Source organism: Salvia hispanica, chromosome 3 (assembly GCF_023119035.1).
Source record: "Salvia hispanica cultivar TCC Black 2014 chromosome 3, UniMelb_Shisp_WGS_1.0, whole genome shotgun sequence".
NCBI lineage: Eukaryota > Viridiplantae > Streptophyta > Magnoliopsida > Lamiales > Lamiaceae > Salvia > Salvia hispanica.
In genome coordinates this window covers 12,189,862-12,208,426 of record NC_062967.1, presented here as the reverse complement: position 1 = coordinate 12,208,426, position 18,565 = coordinate 12,189,862, and the positions used below count along the sequence as shown (strand labels likewise).

At 33.7% G+C, this 18,565-nt stretch overlaps 2 protein-coding genes across 2 annotated transcripts; both read left to right on the top strand.

Moving 5' to 3' along the window:
• Window positions 1-1,362: 1,362 nt before the first annotated feature.
• LOC125215679 (pectinesterase inhibitor 6) lies at window positions 1,363-2,196 on the top strand. Its single transcript, XM_048117174.1, has one exon. The coding sequence runs from the start codon at window positions 1,436-1,438 to the stop codon at window positions 2,006-2,008; it is 573 nt and encodes a 190-aa protein (XP_047973131.1). The 5' UTR covers window positions 1,363-1,435; the 3' UTR covers window positions 2,009-2,196.
• Window positions 2,197-9,525: 7,329 nt separating this feature from the next.
• LOC125213996 (UDP-glucuronic acid decarboxylase 2-like) lies at window positions 9,526-12,679 on the top strand. The gene is made up of 6 exons (XM_048114826.1): window positions 9,526-10,251; window positions 10,343-10,490; window positions 11,041-11,120; window positions 11,363-11,446; window positions 11,535-11,609; window positions 12,091-12,679. Exons 1-6 carry the CDS (start codon window positions 9,661-9,663, stop codon window positions 12,400-12,402), a joined length of 1,290 nt encoding a protein of 429 aa, XP_047970783.1. The 5' UTR covers window positions 9,526-9,660; the 3' UTR covers window positions 12,403-12,679.
• Window positions 12,680-18,565: the final 5,886 nt, after the last annotated feature.

Sequence of the window (18,565 nt, the reverse complement as noted above, 5' to 3'; positions counted from 1 at the left end):
ATTGTAGATCATTACGTCAATTTCCTTGTATACTTCACAGCTTCACACAAAATTCATAAAATAAAATTAGCTATGACATATAACAGTTAAACTGACAATAGTTATTTGAGTCTAATTGTTTAATTATAAATAATTATAACAATTAAATTGATAATTGTTACTATAATTTAAACTTAAATTTTCTCTTAGTGATACCACCCAATTAATCAATGATCATTAAATTAATCTTTTTATATTCTACATCTTCATGCAAAAAATGACTATAGTATGCGTACATTTATTTAATTTTCAAATATTTCTCGAATTGTAAATTAAAAAATGACTACATTTATATATAATACTTATTTTTTTAGCATTATCGCCTAACTAACCGATGATAATTAAGTCGATTTTCTTGTATATCTATATCTTCACCCATAACCTTTACGAAATTAGTATTACAGTATATAATAGCAAAAACATAATTTAAAATAATAATAGTTATTCTTGTTCAGTTATTTATTATTATCATCATTGTCATTATTAATTTATCTTTAATATGGAATAACTTATTGATGAATAATCATTTTTTTATCCTCTAAATTTTCTCGCGAAAATTATGAAATAAAATTAGATACGATATAGTATAAGAAATTAGATATGATATAGCAAATTAAAATGATAATAGTTAGATATAAATTTAAGAAATTTAACGGTATTACTTCCAAATTTTAAATGATAATATTAGTAAGATAAAAATTTTACTAAGTGAAGAAATTCTATTTACGAATGCCTAAATAATGGGACGTTTTAATTCCCATGATTGTTTATAATTTCGTACTATATATAAGTTTTGTAATTTAATAGTGATTTGACTTTACAAATTTTAGTACTGAAATAATAGCTAATGAGATAACCGATTTAAATAAAAACTGCTTTAAAATTTGAGGGCATTTTGTATATACAATTTTTGTTAATTTATCTTTACCCTTAATATAAATCACAATTTTATCATTACGAACACAACCCAAACTTAATCATCCAAACAATGTATCAAAAGAAGATTAGAAAAAGGAAAAGAAAAATGGAAATTAACTTCTTTATATAACCCTTGATTTTGAAATGCTTATCCTCCAAAATCTATCCTACTTGTAAAGTTGTTGGTCCTTTTTACAACTTTTCCAAACAACATTCATGAAACATGTGGTATGTTATAAAGAGGCAGCATATATTCATGAAAACCTCAACTACCATAACTTTTTTCACATGACCATATAAATCATGAAAAATTAATTTCTTCCATATTTATTGCATTCACAAACTTCTCACTCTTGATAAAACTTTTCCAACGAATCCAAAACCACCATGATCCATCCCTATAAAAATGCTACTAGCATTTTAGAATGAAATCGTTCATTTCTCCATGTCTTAACATTCATACTTATTTCTTCCTTCTATGATGACACAAGTGAAGTTTGCTTCCCCAATATTCTTGTTGCTAGTGGTGATGCCATGGTTCTCCCCGACATTAGGCAACGATTATGTCGAAGAGGCGTGCAGTGTGACGCGCTATCCCGGTCTCTGTGTCGACATGCTAGCTTCATTTTCTAGCACGGCCAAAGACAGCCCGAGCAAATGGGCTCGGGCTGGGGTGTCAGTGACAATTGGAGAAGTCAAGTTAGTTGCTAAGTACTTGGCCGCGTTGAAAAGCAAAAGGTACAAGAACATTTTATCTGACTGTGTCGAGTGTTTTCAAGATACGCTCGACAATCTTCACAGGTCTTTGGGAGTGCTTAGAAATCTTAGTGCTTCCGAATTTAGCAACCAAGTTGGGGACGTTACGACTTGGCTCAGTGCGGCTCTCACCGATGAGGACACGTGTCTCGATGGCTTTGAGGAGCGGAACAAGGGAAAGCGTGTCGTAAATCTCATAAATCGTGTGAACAATGCTACTTACATGACTAGCAACGCGCTAGCACTTGTTAATAAACTCGCTACGACTGGCCCGGGATGCTTAGTAAATGACTAGCTAGTATTAGTTGAAGATTACGTATGTATTTGAGCACTTATAGTATTTATTTATTGTTCCTAAACAAAATGTAATATTTATGTGTTTGATTTTTGTTTAACATGTCATATTGTGTATATATATTGTCAACATGTAAGAGGCCTGAAAGGCTGAAATATATGTTATACTATTTGTATACGTTTATTTTATCTGGAGAAAAGCTGAAAACTGATCATGTTTAAGTTAATCTTGAATATAATGACTACAAATAGTATATCAAAATTTGTATTAAGTTGTAATAATAGTTGGGGAGGTTTATTTCCCCTTAGATATGCTGCAATGTATCTTACTCTTCTTTTTCATATGAAAGGAGGTTTACTTTCTCGAATATAAATGACAAGAAAAAATTATTTTAAAGATAAAATTTCTGTATGAGATTGTCTAATTATACGAGAGAGGTCCAAATCCATAGCTAATGCCCATATTTGTAATTAAATAACAAATATCAGGAATATACATGCGTGATGGGCTTAGCAAGAAAACCGATTAATCACATTGGATTCTTTTTAATTGGGAACCCAGCCCACATGAATTAGTATTACTATCATCATTGTTACTATATATGTGGCTATCTAAGTTCTAGATGCCAAATTTCGATATAATTTCGCTCAAATCACTCCGGTATTTATATATACTCCATTTTTTAGTTATTAGACCAAGGGTATCAATCCGCGAACCAATGATTATTCCTTGTGTTGATTTATAGCATTTCGAAGGGTGGGATAATTGGCCAAATTAAGGTTTTAAAGTTGCTCCATACGCAAAGGCATGGATCGATCCCCCCTCCATTTGGTCGAGGATAGATGAGCCTCATGCCGCTCAATCACATACCTCTTAGGTTTACTCTGGTACACAATTAATTACACGCTAATTAAATTTGTGCTAACAATTGGAGATTGCCTAAAAATACCAATCACATCTTAGTAACCTACATTCCTACATTTCATCTATTTTAAAACCATTTGTATACTTAGGGCGCGTCTAGTATGTACCACTAATGTTAACATGATCCCATTGATAATGGACTTTCCTAATTTGGCTGACAGACTTATACATTGTTTGGTTCAGCCCATGTACACTGATTGGGCTTTTATGTAGTGTTTGGTTCAAGCAGTGTGTTTGTGAACAAAAACCATTGTGACTAAATTACCCTCTACATCGTCAGAAAGTAAATTAGTGGCGATCAACCAAAAATTGGAGTATTTTCAGTACGATACTGAAGGATAGCGTATGTGGATATATTTTTAGTACAGTAACAAAAAAAAAAATCGAATGTAAAATTAAAGTACAATTTTCTTTTCCGCACGCGAGTTATTTATCCTTTTCATACGAGCTGTCTCCCCGGCCCTGCAGCGCGCATCGGAGCACCAGTTGTGGATACTCTAACGAGTGACGAGGATAATTATACCCAAGATGCATCTGTGTTTTATTTGGTAACATCTAGACAGGCTACAAAATATTTCATAAAAAATGGTCGGGCCAGATGAAACTTTCGACTCAAATTTTGACTAGGGAAGCGTGCTACTGCCAGCGTGGCAACATCCAATATTATATTTCAGACCAAGAGTCAACATCGCCGGAGTTCGGATTCACTGCGACGTGCAAACGAAGTTCCACCCACGTGGGACCCACACACCCTCCATTCAGATCTCATCTCACCACATTATTTATATGATCTTTGATATTAGTACGAAAATGAGTATGTATTTCGTTATGAAATACAAGTAAATGCACAATTATTTAATAGTTTGATTATAAGTCTCCATATAGTTTCAATATGTCATCCAATAATATTGCAAAATAAATAAAATAAATAAAATAATGATTCGTTCATATAATTAAATACACGATTATTTAATATTTTGATTATAAGTCTCGTATAGTTTCAATATGTCATGTAATAATATTGCAAAATAAATAAAATAATGATTCGCTTACATAAACTGGAGTGACAGATTCAGAAAACAGAACTTGTTAAATATATTGAATGTGAGGTCTCCAACTATTCGAAAGAACTAATCGAATAGAAATTTTTGATGGGCCAACGGTGGTGTTGGCTGCCCGGCCCTCGATCCTGTCACTCCTCGGAGACAAAACAATTATATTTAACAGTACATATATACTAGTATTATTTTCTAAAATATAAGTATAATACATATTCTCACTATAAATGAAATAGGAATATTACATAACGCCCAAAAATATATGTTGAATGGCTGCACATAGTAGAATCCGTCCACATCACCACATGAATGATTAGACGAAGTGAAGAAATAATAAAATTTATAGTAAAATATTATCAGTGGTGAATGAAGTTGACTGAATAAAGTGTGTACGCAATGTACTCCCTCTGTCCTATTAAAAATGAAACGCTTTCCTTTTTTTATTATCCCATTAAAAATGAAACGTTTCCTAAAATGGAAATAATTCTATCTTTACTTTTTCATCTCTCTTACTTTACTCTCTCTTCGTTAACTCACAAAACAACACTGCATAAAATCTCGTGCCGATTCTCAAATGTTGCATTTTAAGTGGAACGGAGGGAGTACAAGTTTAACTGATAATTGAGTTTGAGATTTGGAGTATTTCACATTTTATAGTACTACTCATAACTCTTTATGATTGTGTAAAGATATGTTTAATACCAGCATTTTGTAGACGAATTTGTTATTCACATAAATTTTTAGTATCATATATCAACACGGATTTTTTTAAGTTCGATTTTATCACTTTTGGTAGTTAGCTAACTCCCAACGCTAGTCTCATCACATTATAATTTTGTACATATAAGAGAATAATTCATCGTTGACTTTTTCACTTGTTTGGTGATTATATGTCGTTCTTCATTCTCACCTCTCGTAGAAAAATCAATTCTCAGTTAATCCATATATACAAAACAAAAATGTACAAAATCTCTTTAAAGCAAAAGGAATTATCATGTACATAAAAAACTTTAATTAATTTCTTGTCAATATCATAGTAGCTTTTAAATCTTGTGAATTAAACCATAAATTTTACTAGTACAATACACAATCATCCTATGAAACTACGTACGGTTTTGGTGAAATTGGTGGTAAGTGAAAACCAAAGTTTTCACGTAAACAAAATGTCATTCTTCAAAATATTATGGTCTAGATAGACTTGAAAAGATGCTGATTTAATCAAAATTAGCAATTTTTTCTTAGTTTGCATAATTGACGTATCGGTTTTAGGGTTTTAACCGGCATTCGCAGTTCCAATTCATAACCGGAGTTTACAATTCATTGTTATGCAGGTGAAAGACAAATTGAGGTTCACAACTCTCAAATTGCAATTCGGGCATTCACGATTTGGACTTTTTATAATTGCAAATTTTAGTTCAATTTTATTTTAACTCACATAATTCAAAATGAAGCCCAAATATAAGTTTGGATTTAAATATCAATCTCCTCATTAAAATAATATTGATATGGACGTAAATCACAAGCAAAGTTTTTGTTTATGACCAATTTGAATATTTTAGAGGAACACAAATTGAGTACAGCCCAACAATGCAACAAACTCTTCAATTTCTTGGACTCTTTCCTTTTTTTTTTTTCATTTTAAATTGTGAATGTGTAATTGTTCAAGTTCAAACATTCCAAATTAAAATATAGAAGCATGGAACATTCAAATAATGAGAATGCAGATGAATCTCTGAAAACATTAGAAGAAAATAAAAAAAGGGCAAAAGTCGTTACGATCTGTCTTAATCTTGATTTGACACCTCACTTTCTTAGCACTTTCATTAGTATTATATTAATTGCAAATTTCAAAATTAAATCAAAACGTATGATTACGAGCTTGTACCTAATCTGGTATGTCAAATACAAAATGAATAATTATATAATCAAAACTGATTCATAAATTGTGTTTTTACTCTTATTTGCTAAATGTTTATTTTTAGAGTATAAACTAATGTTAATTGTAGTGGACTTAGCTAAGCGTATGGTATTTGCTTGTATAATGCAAAGGTAATTAGGCGTTTCAAAAAAATTGATTGTTTTCAGATGATTCTATTCATGTTGGAACCATGTACTGATCCTAGAATGCTTCTAAAATTTCCGAATAGTTAAACATAATTCTGATTATTCCAAAGTCAATAAATGGTGCTTTTATTATTAACATACACAAATTTACATAGCCTAATAAAACTAACAATAAAAAAGTTCAACTTAACAATAAAAAATCGTCACCTTTTCAGTGCCTATAAAAACATTGAAACTCAACCCAATCAAATCCAAACCATTTCCCAACTATATATTCAAATCAGTGTCAACCTAAAGCATAAATGCTAACTATATACTATGAATTATAGTTGTATTTTCGAGTCATTCACTATGTATAGTGTCTATATACTGACCTTTAATTAGGCACGGAATTATTTGCGAATCATTGTCTAATTTATTAAATATGAAGATAATTTTACATTAAAAAATAAAAATATCGATTTAGCCCAAGTCAAGAAGCATGTCACGGTCGTGGCGACAAACTGGAAGTACTATAACATGTTCATCGCTGAGGGTAATAAATCTAATTTTCTGGATTTCTCTTCCATGAATTATCCAAGAAAGCCAATATCACATGCACATTTGACGGATAGTAAGAATATAATATGACACGTATATGATAATTTTTCTTTGGTTCCTTTTCTAACATGGAACTTACTGTTTGATTTGAAAGCAAATAACTGAGTTATTTAATACTTAAACTGCAAATGCAATTGGTACACTATACAATTATTTCTATTACAATCTATTTTATTTTTTTGTATTGGTAATAAAATATATTTGGGGCTAATTTGATAGCTTTGCTATTATAGATGTAAGATGATGCTAGAAATATAAATTTACCAATAGCAACTTTAGCGTAAAATATACTACTAGTACTAGCTAGTAACTTATACTACTACTATAAATCACATTCATTGTATAAGGATTTGATATAACCGTCTATATCAAGTACAACGATAACCTTTTATGAATATAATGTCACGTTTATTAGATAACATCATTAGATTTCAAAAAATGATTTATAGTATTTGTTATGTAATCTAATTTTAAAATGGATTTTGAAACAACTTATCTTTCTAGTTATTCTATCGCACACTAAAGGCATGCATATTGGTGTATACCATACGCTTAATGTACAATATATCGTCGTTGGATATGTGTGCACACTACATTACACGCATTATTCATACAAAAAAGCACAAGCGCACGCCACATACTTAAGGAGGAGATTTGCGGCCACTCACGCATTCCAGTGTAGCTCATGCATGCTGGCGTGCTGCGCATTTCATGTCTCCGCGAGTAGACGTTGTTTTTACCTATTTCAATTTTATTAGTAGTAGTATGAAATTTGACATCATCATTCTTAAACCAACATCTCTCTAAACTCTCTTTAAATTTTCTCTTAATTCACCCTTCTAGTAAGATAAATCATAAATGTGTGATTACCTACTATTAGTAACAACTCAGTCAAATTCTATTTATATTTATCAATATAAAAATTAATATCTTCCTTGAAAGTGCGCGTTCAAATTATTGAGTTTTTCTTTGAAAGTGAGCGTTCAAATTACTCAAAGATTCCACCAAATTGCCTTTAAGTAGCTTTCATTCCATTGACTAACTTTCCGAAAAATACTATAATACCCCTTTGCTTATGAATAAACACCGTCCAAATGTAAGATCTCGTATCGATATATCCATACTATTATAAATTCATTTACTAGTACAATTAATAAATTTGTCAAATGTGTTCAAAATTGACAAATAATAACTAATTGCATTATTGCACATAATAATAGTGAGTATGCGATCGTCAATTAATCTATTGAAGTTCAATTTATTCATGAAAAGGATTATATCACCTAATTTAGTTTATATTATGACTGTTATTTTATTGGTACTTGGTTAAGTAGGTGACATTTCCCTTTCTACTTATTGTGCCCAATTAAAGTATTAAGTAAAATATGGTTTATAATATTTGTGGCAAAAAAAGCGTGCAATAGTTGGTATTTAAGCTCCAATATTAGTTGGGTAGTACATAGAGTGTGGGAATATAGTAAGTGTTTATTTTATTTAATTATAAATATTTTTATGATGATGTAACTGATATCATAAATTTCAGATAAACTTTGTAAAAATATCTGTAAGATACCACTCTTGATTTGTAAATTATTGAAAGGAATAATGATGAATTAATGTACACGATTATTTTATAAAAAAATGCCATACGTAAGAAATTATGTTATATACCAATTGATACGTTGGGGTTGTTTTATGGTAGTAAATACTTATGGTTTTTGTAAATTCAACATTTCACCACTATTTATTGCTTTAATTTGGTCATATTTGACATTTTAAAGATTAACTACTGCTTTGAGTAGACTAGGTAGGCGATGGGTTAGATTTATGTCATTCTCACTATATTTAAAATATTTATTCCATACGTTATTTGTCTTTGTTTTCTTCTCACCAGCAAAGACTTGGCAACTAAAGAACTATTCACTCAGTTCTTGTAATTGAGACATACTTTTTCTTTAAGAATAACATGTTAAATGGATGATGGATAAAGTAAGACAGAGTCACTTTTGTTAAAAATAAATATGATTAAATTATCTTAGAACTTTCTAAAATAGAAAAAATAATTAAATTAATATGAAACAGAGGAAGTAAATAATTAAAATCAAAACAAGATATCCCAATTTCCTAGTATGAAGTTATAAAACTATCTTCTTCGTCCTTAATATTATACGGAAAGGGTTATTCTGTATTTATTTGATAGTAGTACTACTTAAAAGTCATCATAGGTACAACTGTACGAGACTTTTCACAATTTAAATTACTAAAACAATATCATAAAGTTTAGACATAGTATTATGTGAAAAAAAATTTATATTGTTCAGAGTTTAAATTACCAATGCTACTGTTTGGAGTAGACATATTTTACGAAAATATTGTTGGTGTCATTGTAAATTAATCACATTGTAATAATCAAATTGAAATAAAAAATATACAATTTAAATTACAAAAAAGTTATGATAATATTCTTCACCAGAAGTACCTAATATGAATGGTTAAATTTAAAAAAATGATCCATCAAAATTAAAAAGATACAAATGTTAAACTTTTTTCCAGAAATATGCCAATCATAATTAGAAATTGGATCGACATTATCTTTCACCAAATCTGAAAATCTAACCAGCTAAAATTAGTATTAATCCGTATTTGTTACTTTTACCAAAGAAATTTATAAATTTTATATCATTACAGTAGTAGTAGTAGTAGTAATAGTACTATTTAATCAATAAATTGAAATAAATACAATAGGCCTATAGTAATACAAAGCCCAGTGAAATCCAGTCCAACAATTAGACCTTTTTAAAACCGAGGGGCAATTACGTAATTTAGAAAACCCAATCACCCCTTTTTAAACAGCGCTTTCTCTCAAAATTGAAACACCACCATTTCTCAACCCCACGCGCCGGCGGGTTGAAAAAAACAAAAAAAAAACTCATTTTCTCTCTCTCCATTTAACACCAGCCTCAAAACGCTGCCGTTTTTCGAAGCCGGTTCGATCTCTGGGAAGAAATGGGTTCGGAGCTGATATTCCGCGGGCACGAGTCGCAGCCGGTGAGCGACGCCTATTTCCCGAAGCCGCCGAAGCCGTGGCTGAGCGTGGCCCGCCCCATTCGCTACATCCTCCGCGAGCAGCGCCTCCTCTTCGTCTTCGTCGGCATTGCCATCGCCACTCTCGTCTTCAGCCTCCTCCCCAAGCCGATCGACGATTCCTCCTACATCCCGGCCGAGTTGACTCAGTCCCGCCCCCACCGATCCATGTACCAGAACGGCCACGTGGCGACCGGGTTCGGCATCAACTCGGTGGGCAAAATCCCCCTCGGGCTGAAGCGCAAGGGCCTCCGCATCGTGGTCACCGGCGGCGCCGGATTCGTCGGCAGCCACCTCGTGGATCGCCTGATGGCGAGGGGCGACAGCGTGATTGTCGTCGACAATTTCTTCACCGGGAGGAAGGAGAATCTCGTGCACCACTTCAGCAATCCCAGATTCGAACTGATTCGACACGACGTCGTCGAGCCTCTCCTATTGGAAGTCGACCAGATCTACCACCTCGCCTGCCCCGCCTCCCCCGTCCACTACAAGCACAACCCCGTCAAGACTATCATATCCTTTTTCTTTTTTCACTCAATTCCATTGAATTTCTATTTTAATTTTTCAATTTCCATGTGAAAATTCCTTAATTCCGGATTCGCACAAGACGAATGTGGTGGGGACACTGAACATGCTCGGCCTAGCCAAGAGAATCGGTGCGCGGTTTTTGCTAACGAGCACCAGTGAGGTGTACGGTGATCCGCTGCAGCATCCTCAAGTCGAGACCTACTGGGGAAACGTCAACCCAATCGGTAAATACCTCTCTCTCTCTTACATCATTCTGTAAGAATTGTAGTGTAAGTTAAGGCGGGCCGGGTTTTGGTCGGGCGGTGCACGTTAGATCGGCGTGGTGGCTAACGTGAGCCATGAGAATTCTCTGCAATTGTAGCGCCACGTGTGAGCCGTTTGTGGGGTTTCAATTTCGTCCTTTTTGACTTGACGCGATCTAATTTTTGCCCCAACTTTTTTAAAATTCAAAGATATTATCTGGCGAGCACGTGGCCCCCACCAACTCTGTTTTCCTTTTCATTTTAACAATTTATTTTATTTTCCCTCTCCCTCCCACCACCCCTGTTTCGCCGCGGTTGGTGGCGGTGGGTGGGGGATGTTTCAACCCTACGCTCTTAAATTGCAAAACGTGGGCTGCCGGAGGGCAGATTGGTCATTTCACACTACACATGTTTTGGGAAGTTGTAGCCTAAATCTCAAAAGAGTTTGTTGGTGCTGACAACGTTTGTTGTCCGTTTATGACCAAAATAATAAATGAAGAAATCAAATTTAGTGGGTGTTTAATGTGGACAGGTGTCCGGAGTTGCTACGACGAGGGGAAGAGGACGGCTGAGACGTTGACAATGGATTACCACAGAGGCGCCGGAGTTGAGGTGAATTTAAATCTCCCTTTTTGGAGTATTTATTAAATCCGCCAAAAATAATATAATGGGATAATAATAAATGCGTGAAAATGGACAATGCTGTCTCGACTCATAAAAGTTGCAAAGAGAAGGAAATACACGAGATTAGAACAGTCAATTCTCCTTAATTTAGGCGTTTGCGTGTTTCGTGCTTGCAACAAGTCATGATTTGGATGTTGATGGTGTGATTAATTCGGAGAAACAACGTGCAGGTTAGGATTGCGAGGATTTTTAACACGTATGGTCCTCGTATGTGCATTGATGATGGTCGTGTTGTCAGCAACTTCGTTGCTCAGGTAAAATGTGGTTCCGTCGTCTATTTGTGATTAACATGGAGTGTGTAGTCGTCGTTTACTTAACCTTGGTTGTGGTTGTGGTTGGTAGGCTTTGAGGAAGGAGCCACTAACTGTTTATGGTGATGGAAAGCAGACAAGAAGCTTCCAGTTTGTTTCTGATCTGGTAATGATTTTCATCATCTTTTCTTTTGATTTAATCTTTGTGTTATACTAGTAGGTGGCGTTCGGTTGCATGACTAATAATCATGAGACTATCCATCTAGGATTAGGTTGTGAGATTATTTTAGTTGGAGGGGATAGACTATGACTAATTATCATGAGACTATCCATCTAGGATTAAGTTGTAGGGTTCAATCTTATGAACCAAACATGATACATAATTAATCATGGGATTTAATCTTGGCAACCGAACACCCCCGTAGTTTACTAAGTAGTATTGAATTATGGTGTTTGTTGAAATGTTTTTATAGCAATTGCCATTTTAATTATAGTAGTAGTAGTAGTAGTATATTAATATATTGTGTGTGTGGTGGAATCTTGTTTTGTCATTTACATTCTTGGACTCAAGTACTAGGTTGAACTTGAGTTGGTTTCAGCTTCTTGATTCGTTAAACAATGTTGCCATTCGTCTCATGAATATGAAGGTCGAGGGACTGATGCGGTTGATGGAAGGAGAGCACGTCGGCCCTTTCAATCTTGGTAACCCGGGCGAGTTTACCATGCTCGAGCTTGCTCAGGTGGTACAAGAGACTATCGATCCAAATGCTAAGATTGAATTCAAGCCCAACACGGAAGATGACCCGCACAAGAGGAAGCCCGACATCTCCAAGGCGAAGGAGCTGCTGGGCTGGGAGCCCAAGATAGCCCTTCGTAAAGGTCTGCCGATGATGGTGTCAGACTTCAGGCAACGGATCTTTGGAGATCACAAGCAAGACGCTGCTGCCACCTCGGCTTAGAGTCCACGATGTGTGAGTAAACCTAGTGATGGAGAGGAGAGTTGCTAATCTAGCAACGGAATGAGTACGAGTGAATGGTATGATAGAAGCAAAGAAGGCAGAGAGATATCGGCTCAAGATTTGCATCTTAGCTTAGCTCCTACAGGTTATTTGTGATATTGCTTTTATGTTTCTTCACTTTTTATCTTCTTTTTTTGGAATTTTAAATCATTTGTAGACGCGTTTACTTTTTACATACAAGTATTATTATTATAAAATTTGGATTATTTTCCCTAAAGTAAATGGAATCTGATTCACAATTAGCGCATAAATTGTGCTCTGCACGTCTTAATCACTCTTAAACCACATGTACAGCTAGGCCATCGTATTTTATTTACATTACTTATTTATTTTGAATTATTTATGATTCATGACTATTAAGAAGCATTTCACTATTTTTTTTGTTAGTAGATACTCTCCCGTTTCTGAAATTTTGCACATTTTTTCATTTCGTTCCGTTCCATAAAATTTATCATATTTTTTTTATTATTTTTGAACTAACTCATTTACACTTACATTTTATTATAAAACTAATATATTGTAAGTAGTTCACTAACTTTTTCAATTCACTTTTTATTAATATTTCTTAAAATTCATGTTCGATCAAAAGTGTGACAATATTTAGAGCATCTCCAATGGGGGCGGATGTCCTATAGCCTTTTACGGACTCTCAAAATTACCTCCTGCCACGTCATAAAGATCTCCCACAACACTGCCACGTCATAAGGACCTCCCACTGCACAGTGGCGGACATCCCAACAACTTCCCGTGCAGACTTCTCGCAATAAAAAAAATTCATAAATTCACCAAATTAAACAATTTACGGAATTAAAATTTAGACACGAATACGGGAAAAATGCAACGATTTTATTTTTTTAAAAAAACATACATATGCTTTGAATCTATATAGTTTGCCCCCGGCCCGACGGTATGATATGTTTTTGTTTTAGGCCTTCATTTTCAACAATAATACATGCGTTAGAGTTTTTTTAAAAATCGTACATATAGAGTTTGCAACTAGCCGTATATTTAGAGTTTGCAACGAGCCGTATATATTTAAAAAAAATTAAAATTCGGGTCGGGACGTCCGCCGCGGACGTCCGTCGGCATGCCACACTGGCGGACGTCCACCCGCCGTCGCGACTGACGGGACGCAAATGCCGCTGATATCCCTTGTCCGCATCGGACGTCCGTGTCCGTGTCAGTCCCCCTCCCACGCAATGGCGGACGTCGCCAATGGACGTCCGACATGCCAGTCCGATGCTCGCCGGGACGTCCGCGGCTGGAGATGCTCTTAAGGAACGGATGGAGTAACTTGTAGTACTACAGAACAGCAAAATTCGAAATACAAAGCTAAATCCAAATATGCAGATTAATGTTCCATATTTAAATTAATCGTGAGTGCGATGTATGATTGACTAATAAAACAAACATCAAATAGTATTGGTGTACCTGACTTCAAGAGCTGCATAATCAAGTATTTGTCATACAATGACGTTACTGGAAACTTTACTTGGGATTTCGGTGGACATTGATCCCACGAAGAAACATCTTACTGATAAATGATGCTAAAATTAAAGGAAAAATAAAAAGAAAAGTGAAAAACTTGAAACAGTTTGCAGGTTTGTCGCACAACTGCACGACGGGCGTATGCGCTCACATTGCGAGCGCTCAAGCGTGATAAACACGGATTTACCATATATTTAGATGTTACACTTGACTTGTTTCTATTATTGCTATGTGAATTAACATATTTTTGTATATGTTTCTATCAATGGTTATAAAATAATTTTAATTGATTTATACTATATTGTTTGTGAACTAGTAAAAATTCAATTTCATCTAAGGGTGTAAATTCGGGTACCCGCGGGTACCCAAACCTGAAAATTCGGGTACCCGAACCCGAAATCTCAAAAATGTCATACCCAATACTCGACCCTCGAGTACCCTAATACCCGATGCGGGTACCCGAACCCAACTAATCGGGTACCCATAAACTCGGAATTATTATATTTACAATTTATTGTTTTATATAAATTAAATTGTGATGAGAATAGAAATTATTAAAAATAACACAATACTAGTACTATTTATTGATTATTATTCTATATTATATAAAATAGACATTAAACAAATAGACACTACTTAATTTTAAATTTTTTTTTTTTTTGGTATAAATTGAAACCTAAAAGAGATTAAAATAATTTTTCAAGACATTAAATGAACGTGTAAATAAAATGGAGAAAGCATAACTAATTAACTATATATTTTCAAAAGATAACAAGTAAGAACATAGATAATGCAACATGAACCGAACACGAATGTAAAGAAGTATTAAAGTCGAGATAATAGAATAATAAAATGTCAAAGCAACCAAACATAATTTAAATAATGTCAAAGCAACCAAACATAATCCATAGTAAACTAAGAACTTTATAACCCAAAATATTTATCACAAATACATAATTAATCGGGTTTAATCGGGTATTATTTGGGTACCCTAAACCCGAAGAATCCTAATATTAACTACCCAAACCCGTACCAAAACCCATAATTTCGGGTTTCGGATACCCAAAACCCGTCGGGTATTGGGACTGGGTCGGGAATACCCGAAACCCGCGGATTAAATTTCCAGGCCTAATTTCATCGATGAAAATCCATTCCAGCTTTGTCCACTAGTATTACTGAATCTCAGTTAGCAACAACTACGACCGGAAATATCAATTGGAATAAATTGTGATAGTATTTTAATGTTTTAGTTCTATTTTCGACTATCAATGTCTGAACTATTTTTTTTTCTATATCTTTTATTTTACCACTGTTGAATAAACTCGTGCCGTCCATACGGGGATTATTTACGTGGACGGTGGGAGTATCCTCTTCCCATTGATTACGAAATGACGTATTTGAATCTTGCAAATTACAATAAATGATTCTACAATATTCTTTACTATAAAAAGGATCCATTGAAATCAAACTAAATGAATATTGATCTTATTTTGTTATAACGCAAATTTCAATAAATGATTTCTACAATATTCTTTACTACTATAAAAGGATATATCCATAGACATCAAACCAAAGAATGTCTTATTTTCTCATCATAAAAATCACAATAAATTATTTCTACAATATTCTTTACTATGAAAGGATCCATGGACAATTTGATATCAAACCAAAGAATGTCTTATTTTGTGGGACGGACGAAAATGACAATATGTGATAAATTTTCAAAGACAGATGGAGTATATTTCAATATAAATAGCAATAATATTTCATTTCCTTTAAAAAAAGGATCTCATTAACATAATTCCAATATATTACTAGCATTTATGTAAATTCGAATAATGCACCATTTATTGTGTTGATTTCTCAATTATAAATAGACCCATTCAAATCAAACAATACACATAAATCGAAACTCGGATACAAAAGAGCAATAGTAAAGAGCAAAAAAAAATGTCTTATTCTACCATAATCTTTTTGTCTCTAGCCTTGTTAAGCCAATGCCATGCTGATTTGATAGGTGATTTGTGCACCAAATCCAACAATCCCTCCCTATGTGACCAAGCCCTAAGATCCAACCCTCAATCGAAGGGTGCTGATGCTCGGGGCTTGGCTGGGATCGCGCTTGACAATTCCTTGTCCACCACACAAGCCTCCATCAACGTGGCGAAGTCAGTGTCCAACCCTGGCAACAAAGATAAAATTGACACGTGTATCGAGAACTTTGGTGAAGCCGTTGACAACTTGCAAGAGGCCAAGGCCTTGATACCGAAGCTAGATAGGCCTAGCATCAACACACTCCAAACTAGAGGCTCGACAGCTCTAACCGATGTCGATACTTGCAGTGAAGAATTTGGAGCAAGTGAACCAAGTGAATTGAAGCAAGCTACTGATAAGGCATACACCTTTATTCAATTGCTTCTGATTATTGTTAATACATTGTAAGTAATTAGCAAATAATTTGAATTATAATAATGTGTGTGGTAGTATAACCAATTTTTTGTCTAGTTTGATATTATACTACATTGAATCAGTGATTTTGATTTGATATGAAAATATATACTATCGCTTGAGTAATTTTTAACCTTTTAGCATAACTATTCTAATAGAGATAATATTAGAAGAATTTGATGTTTACCTTTGTAGCGTAACTATTCAAATAGAGTATTTTATACTTTTAAAAAAGAGTATATATTATTAAAAAACCTAATTATAGAAAATATGATCATATCACAAATATATAGAGATTGCACTAAATTTTTTTCAATAAAATGAATACAGTGTTAAAGTTACGTTTAAGCCAATGTTCAAGGATTTGAATGTAATCTACAAAATACGAAAACCTTCAAACGCTCGAATTGAGCGAAAAAACTAAACAAATAGGTTTATGTATTAAAATTAAAGGAAAAACAAGAAGAGACTAGAAAAGTAGAAACAATTTGTGGGTGTGTCGCACAACGGCATGACGTGCACGTGCACCATGCACATTGTGAGCGCTGAAGCGTGATAAACACATATATACCATATATTTAGATGTTACACTTGACTTGTGTCTATTATTGTTATGCGATTTGAGCATATTTTTGTATATATTTCTACAAATGATAAATTTCTTGTGCTGACCTTGAAATTGGATGAAATCTCATATCACCTTATAGCTAATATTTATTTTTAATCCAATATATTGCGCAAATAATGATAATGAGATATATTGATACAAAAATCTTGTTAAAATCAACTATCCGAAATCAGTAAGGAAATAATAGTAAAGATTGGAAAATTGTTAAATTGGAAAGAGAGTGTGAATTATGACAACAAACTTTGCACCCTTTTCCTTTCGAAAAAAGCATCCCTTTATTTAGTGTATCATTCTATTTAAACTGTTGCCATTTTTTTAATGTAAATCTCAATAACATTTTCTTTCCCGGTATCTACATTTATGCAATATATTCCCCATTAGTTATACTCCGTTTTGTCCTTTAAATTTTATTTAATCATGCATAAGTTTTAAAAATTATACTGGAAAGTGGGTTGAAAAAGTTAATAAAATGTAAGATCAATTAAAAAAAGATAAAAAAATGAAATGTAACAAATTTTGCGGGACGAACGAAAATGGCAATATGTGATAGATTTTCATAGACAAGGGGAGTATATTTCAATGTAAATAGCAATAATATTTCATTTCCATTAAAAAAGGATCCCGTTAACATAATTCTAATATATTACCAGCATTTATGCAAATTCAAATAATACACCATTTATTGTGTTGATATTTCGGTTATAAATAGACCCATTCAAATTAAACAATACACAAAAATTGAAATCCAGATACAAAAGAGCAATAGTAAAGAGCAAAAAAAAATGTCTTATTCTACCATAATCTTTTTGTCTCTAGCCTTGTTAAGCCAATGCCATGCTGATTTGATAGGTGATTTGTGCACCAAATCCAACAATCCATCCCTATGCGACCAAGCCCTAAGACCCGATCCTCGATCACAGGGTGCTGATGCTCGAGGCTTGGCTGGGATCGCGCTTGACAATTCCTTGTCCACCACACAAGCCTCCATCAACGTGGCAAAGTCAGTATCCAACCCTGGCAATAAAGGGATAATCGACACGTGTATTGAGAACTTTGGTGATGCCGTGGACAACTTGCAAGAGGCCAAGCCCTTGATACCGAAGCTAGATAGGCCTAGCATCAGCACACTCCAAACCATAGGTTCGGCAGCTCTAACCGATGTCGATACTTGCAGTGATGAATTTGGAGCAAGTGAACCAATTGAATTGAAGCAAGCTATTGATAAGGCATACACCTTTATTCAATTGCTTCTTATTATTGTTAATACTTTTCAATTAGCAAATAATTGAAATTATAATAATTAGTGCGGTAGTATAACCTATTTTTGTTCAGTTTAATATTATACTACAGTGAATCGGTGATTTTGATTTGATATGAAAATATACACTATCGCTTGAGTAATTTTTAACCTTTTAGCATAACTATTCTAATAGAGATAATATTAGAAGAATTTGATTTTTACCTTTACAGCGTAACTATTCTAATATTATTAAAAAACCTAATATAAATATATGATCATATCACAAATATATAGAGATG

Coding starts and splice junctions, on each gene's coding strand:
- LOC125215679 (XM_048117174.1), top strand. CDS start 1,436: ATGATGACACAAGTGAAGTTTGCTTCCCCAATATTCTTGTTGCTAGTG.
- LOC125213996 (XM_048114826.1), top strand. CDS start 9,661: ATGGGTTCGGAGCTGATATTCCGCGGGCACGAGTCGCAGCCGGTGAGC. Junction 10,252..10,342: donor ACAACCCCGTCAAGACTATC/ATATCCTTTTTC, acceptor CCGGATTCGCAC/AAGACGAATGTGGTGGGGAC. Junction 11,447..11,534: donor TCAGCAACTTCGTTGCTCAG/GTAAAATGTGGT, acceptor TGTGGTTGGTAG/GCTTTGAGGAAGGAGCCACT.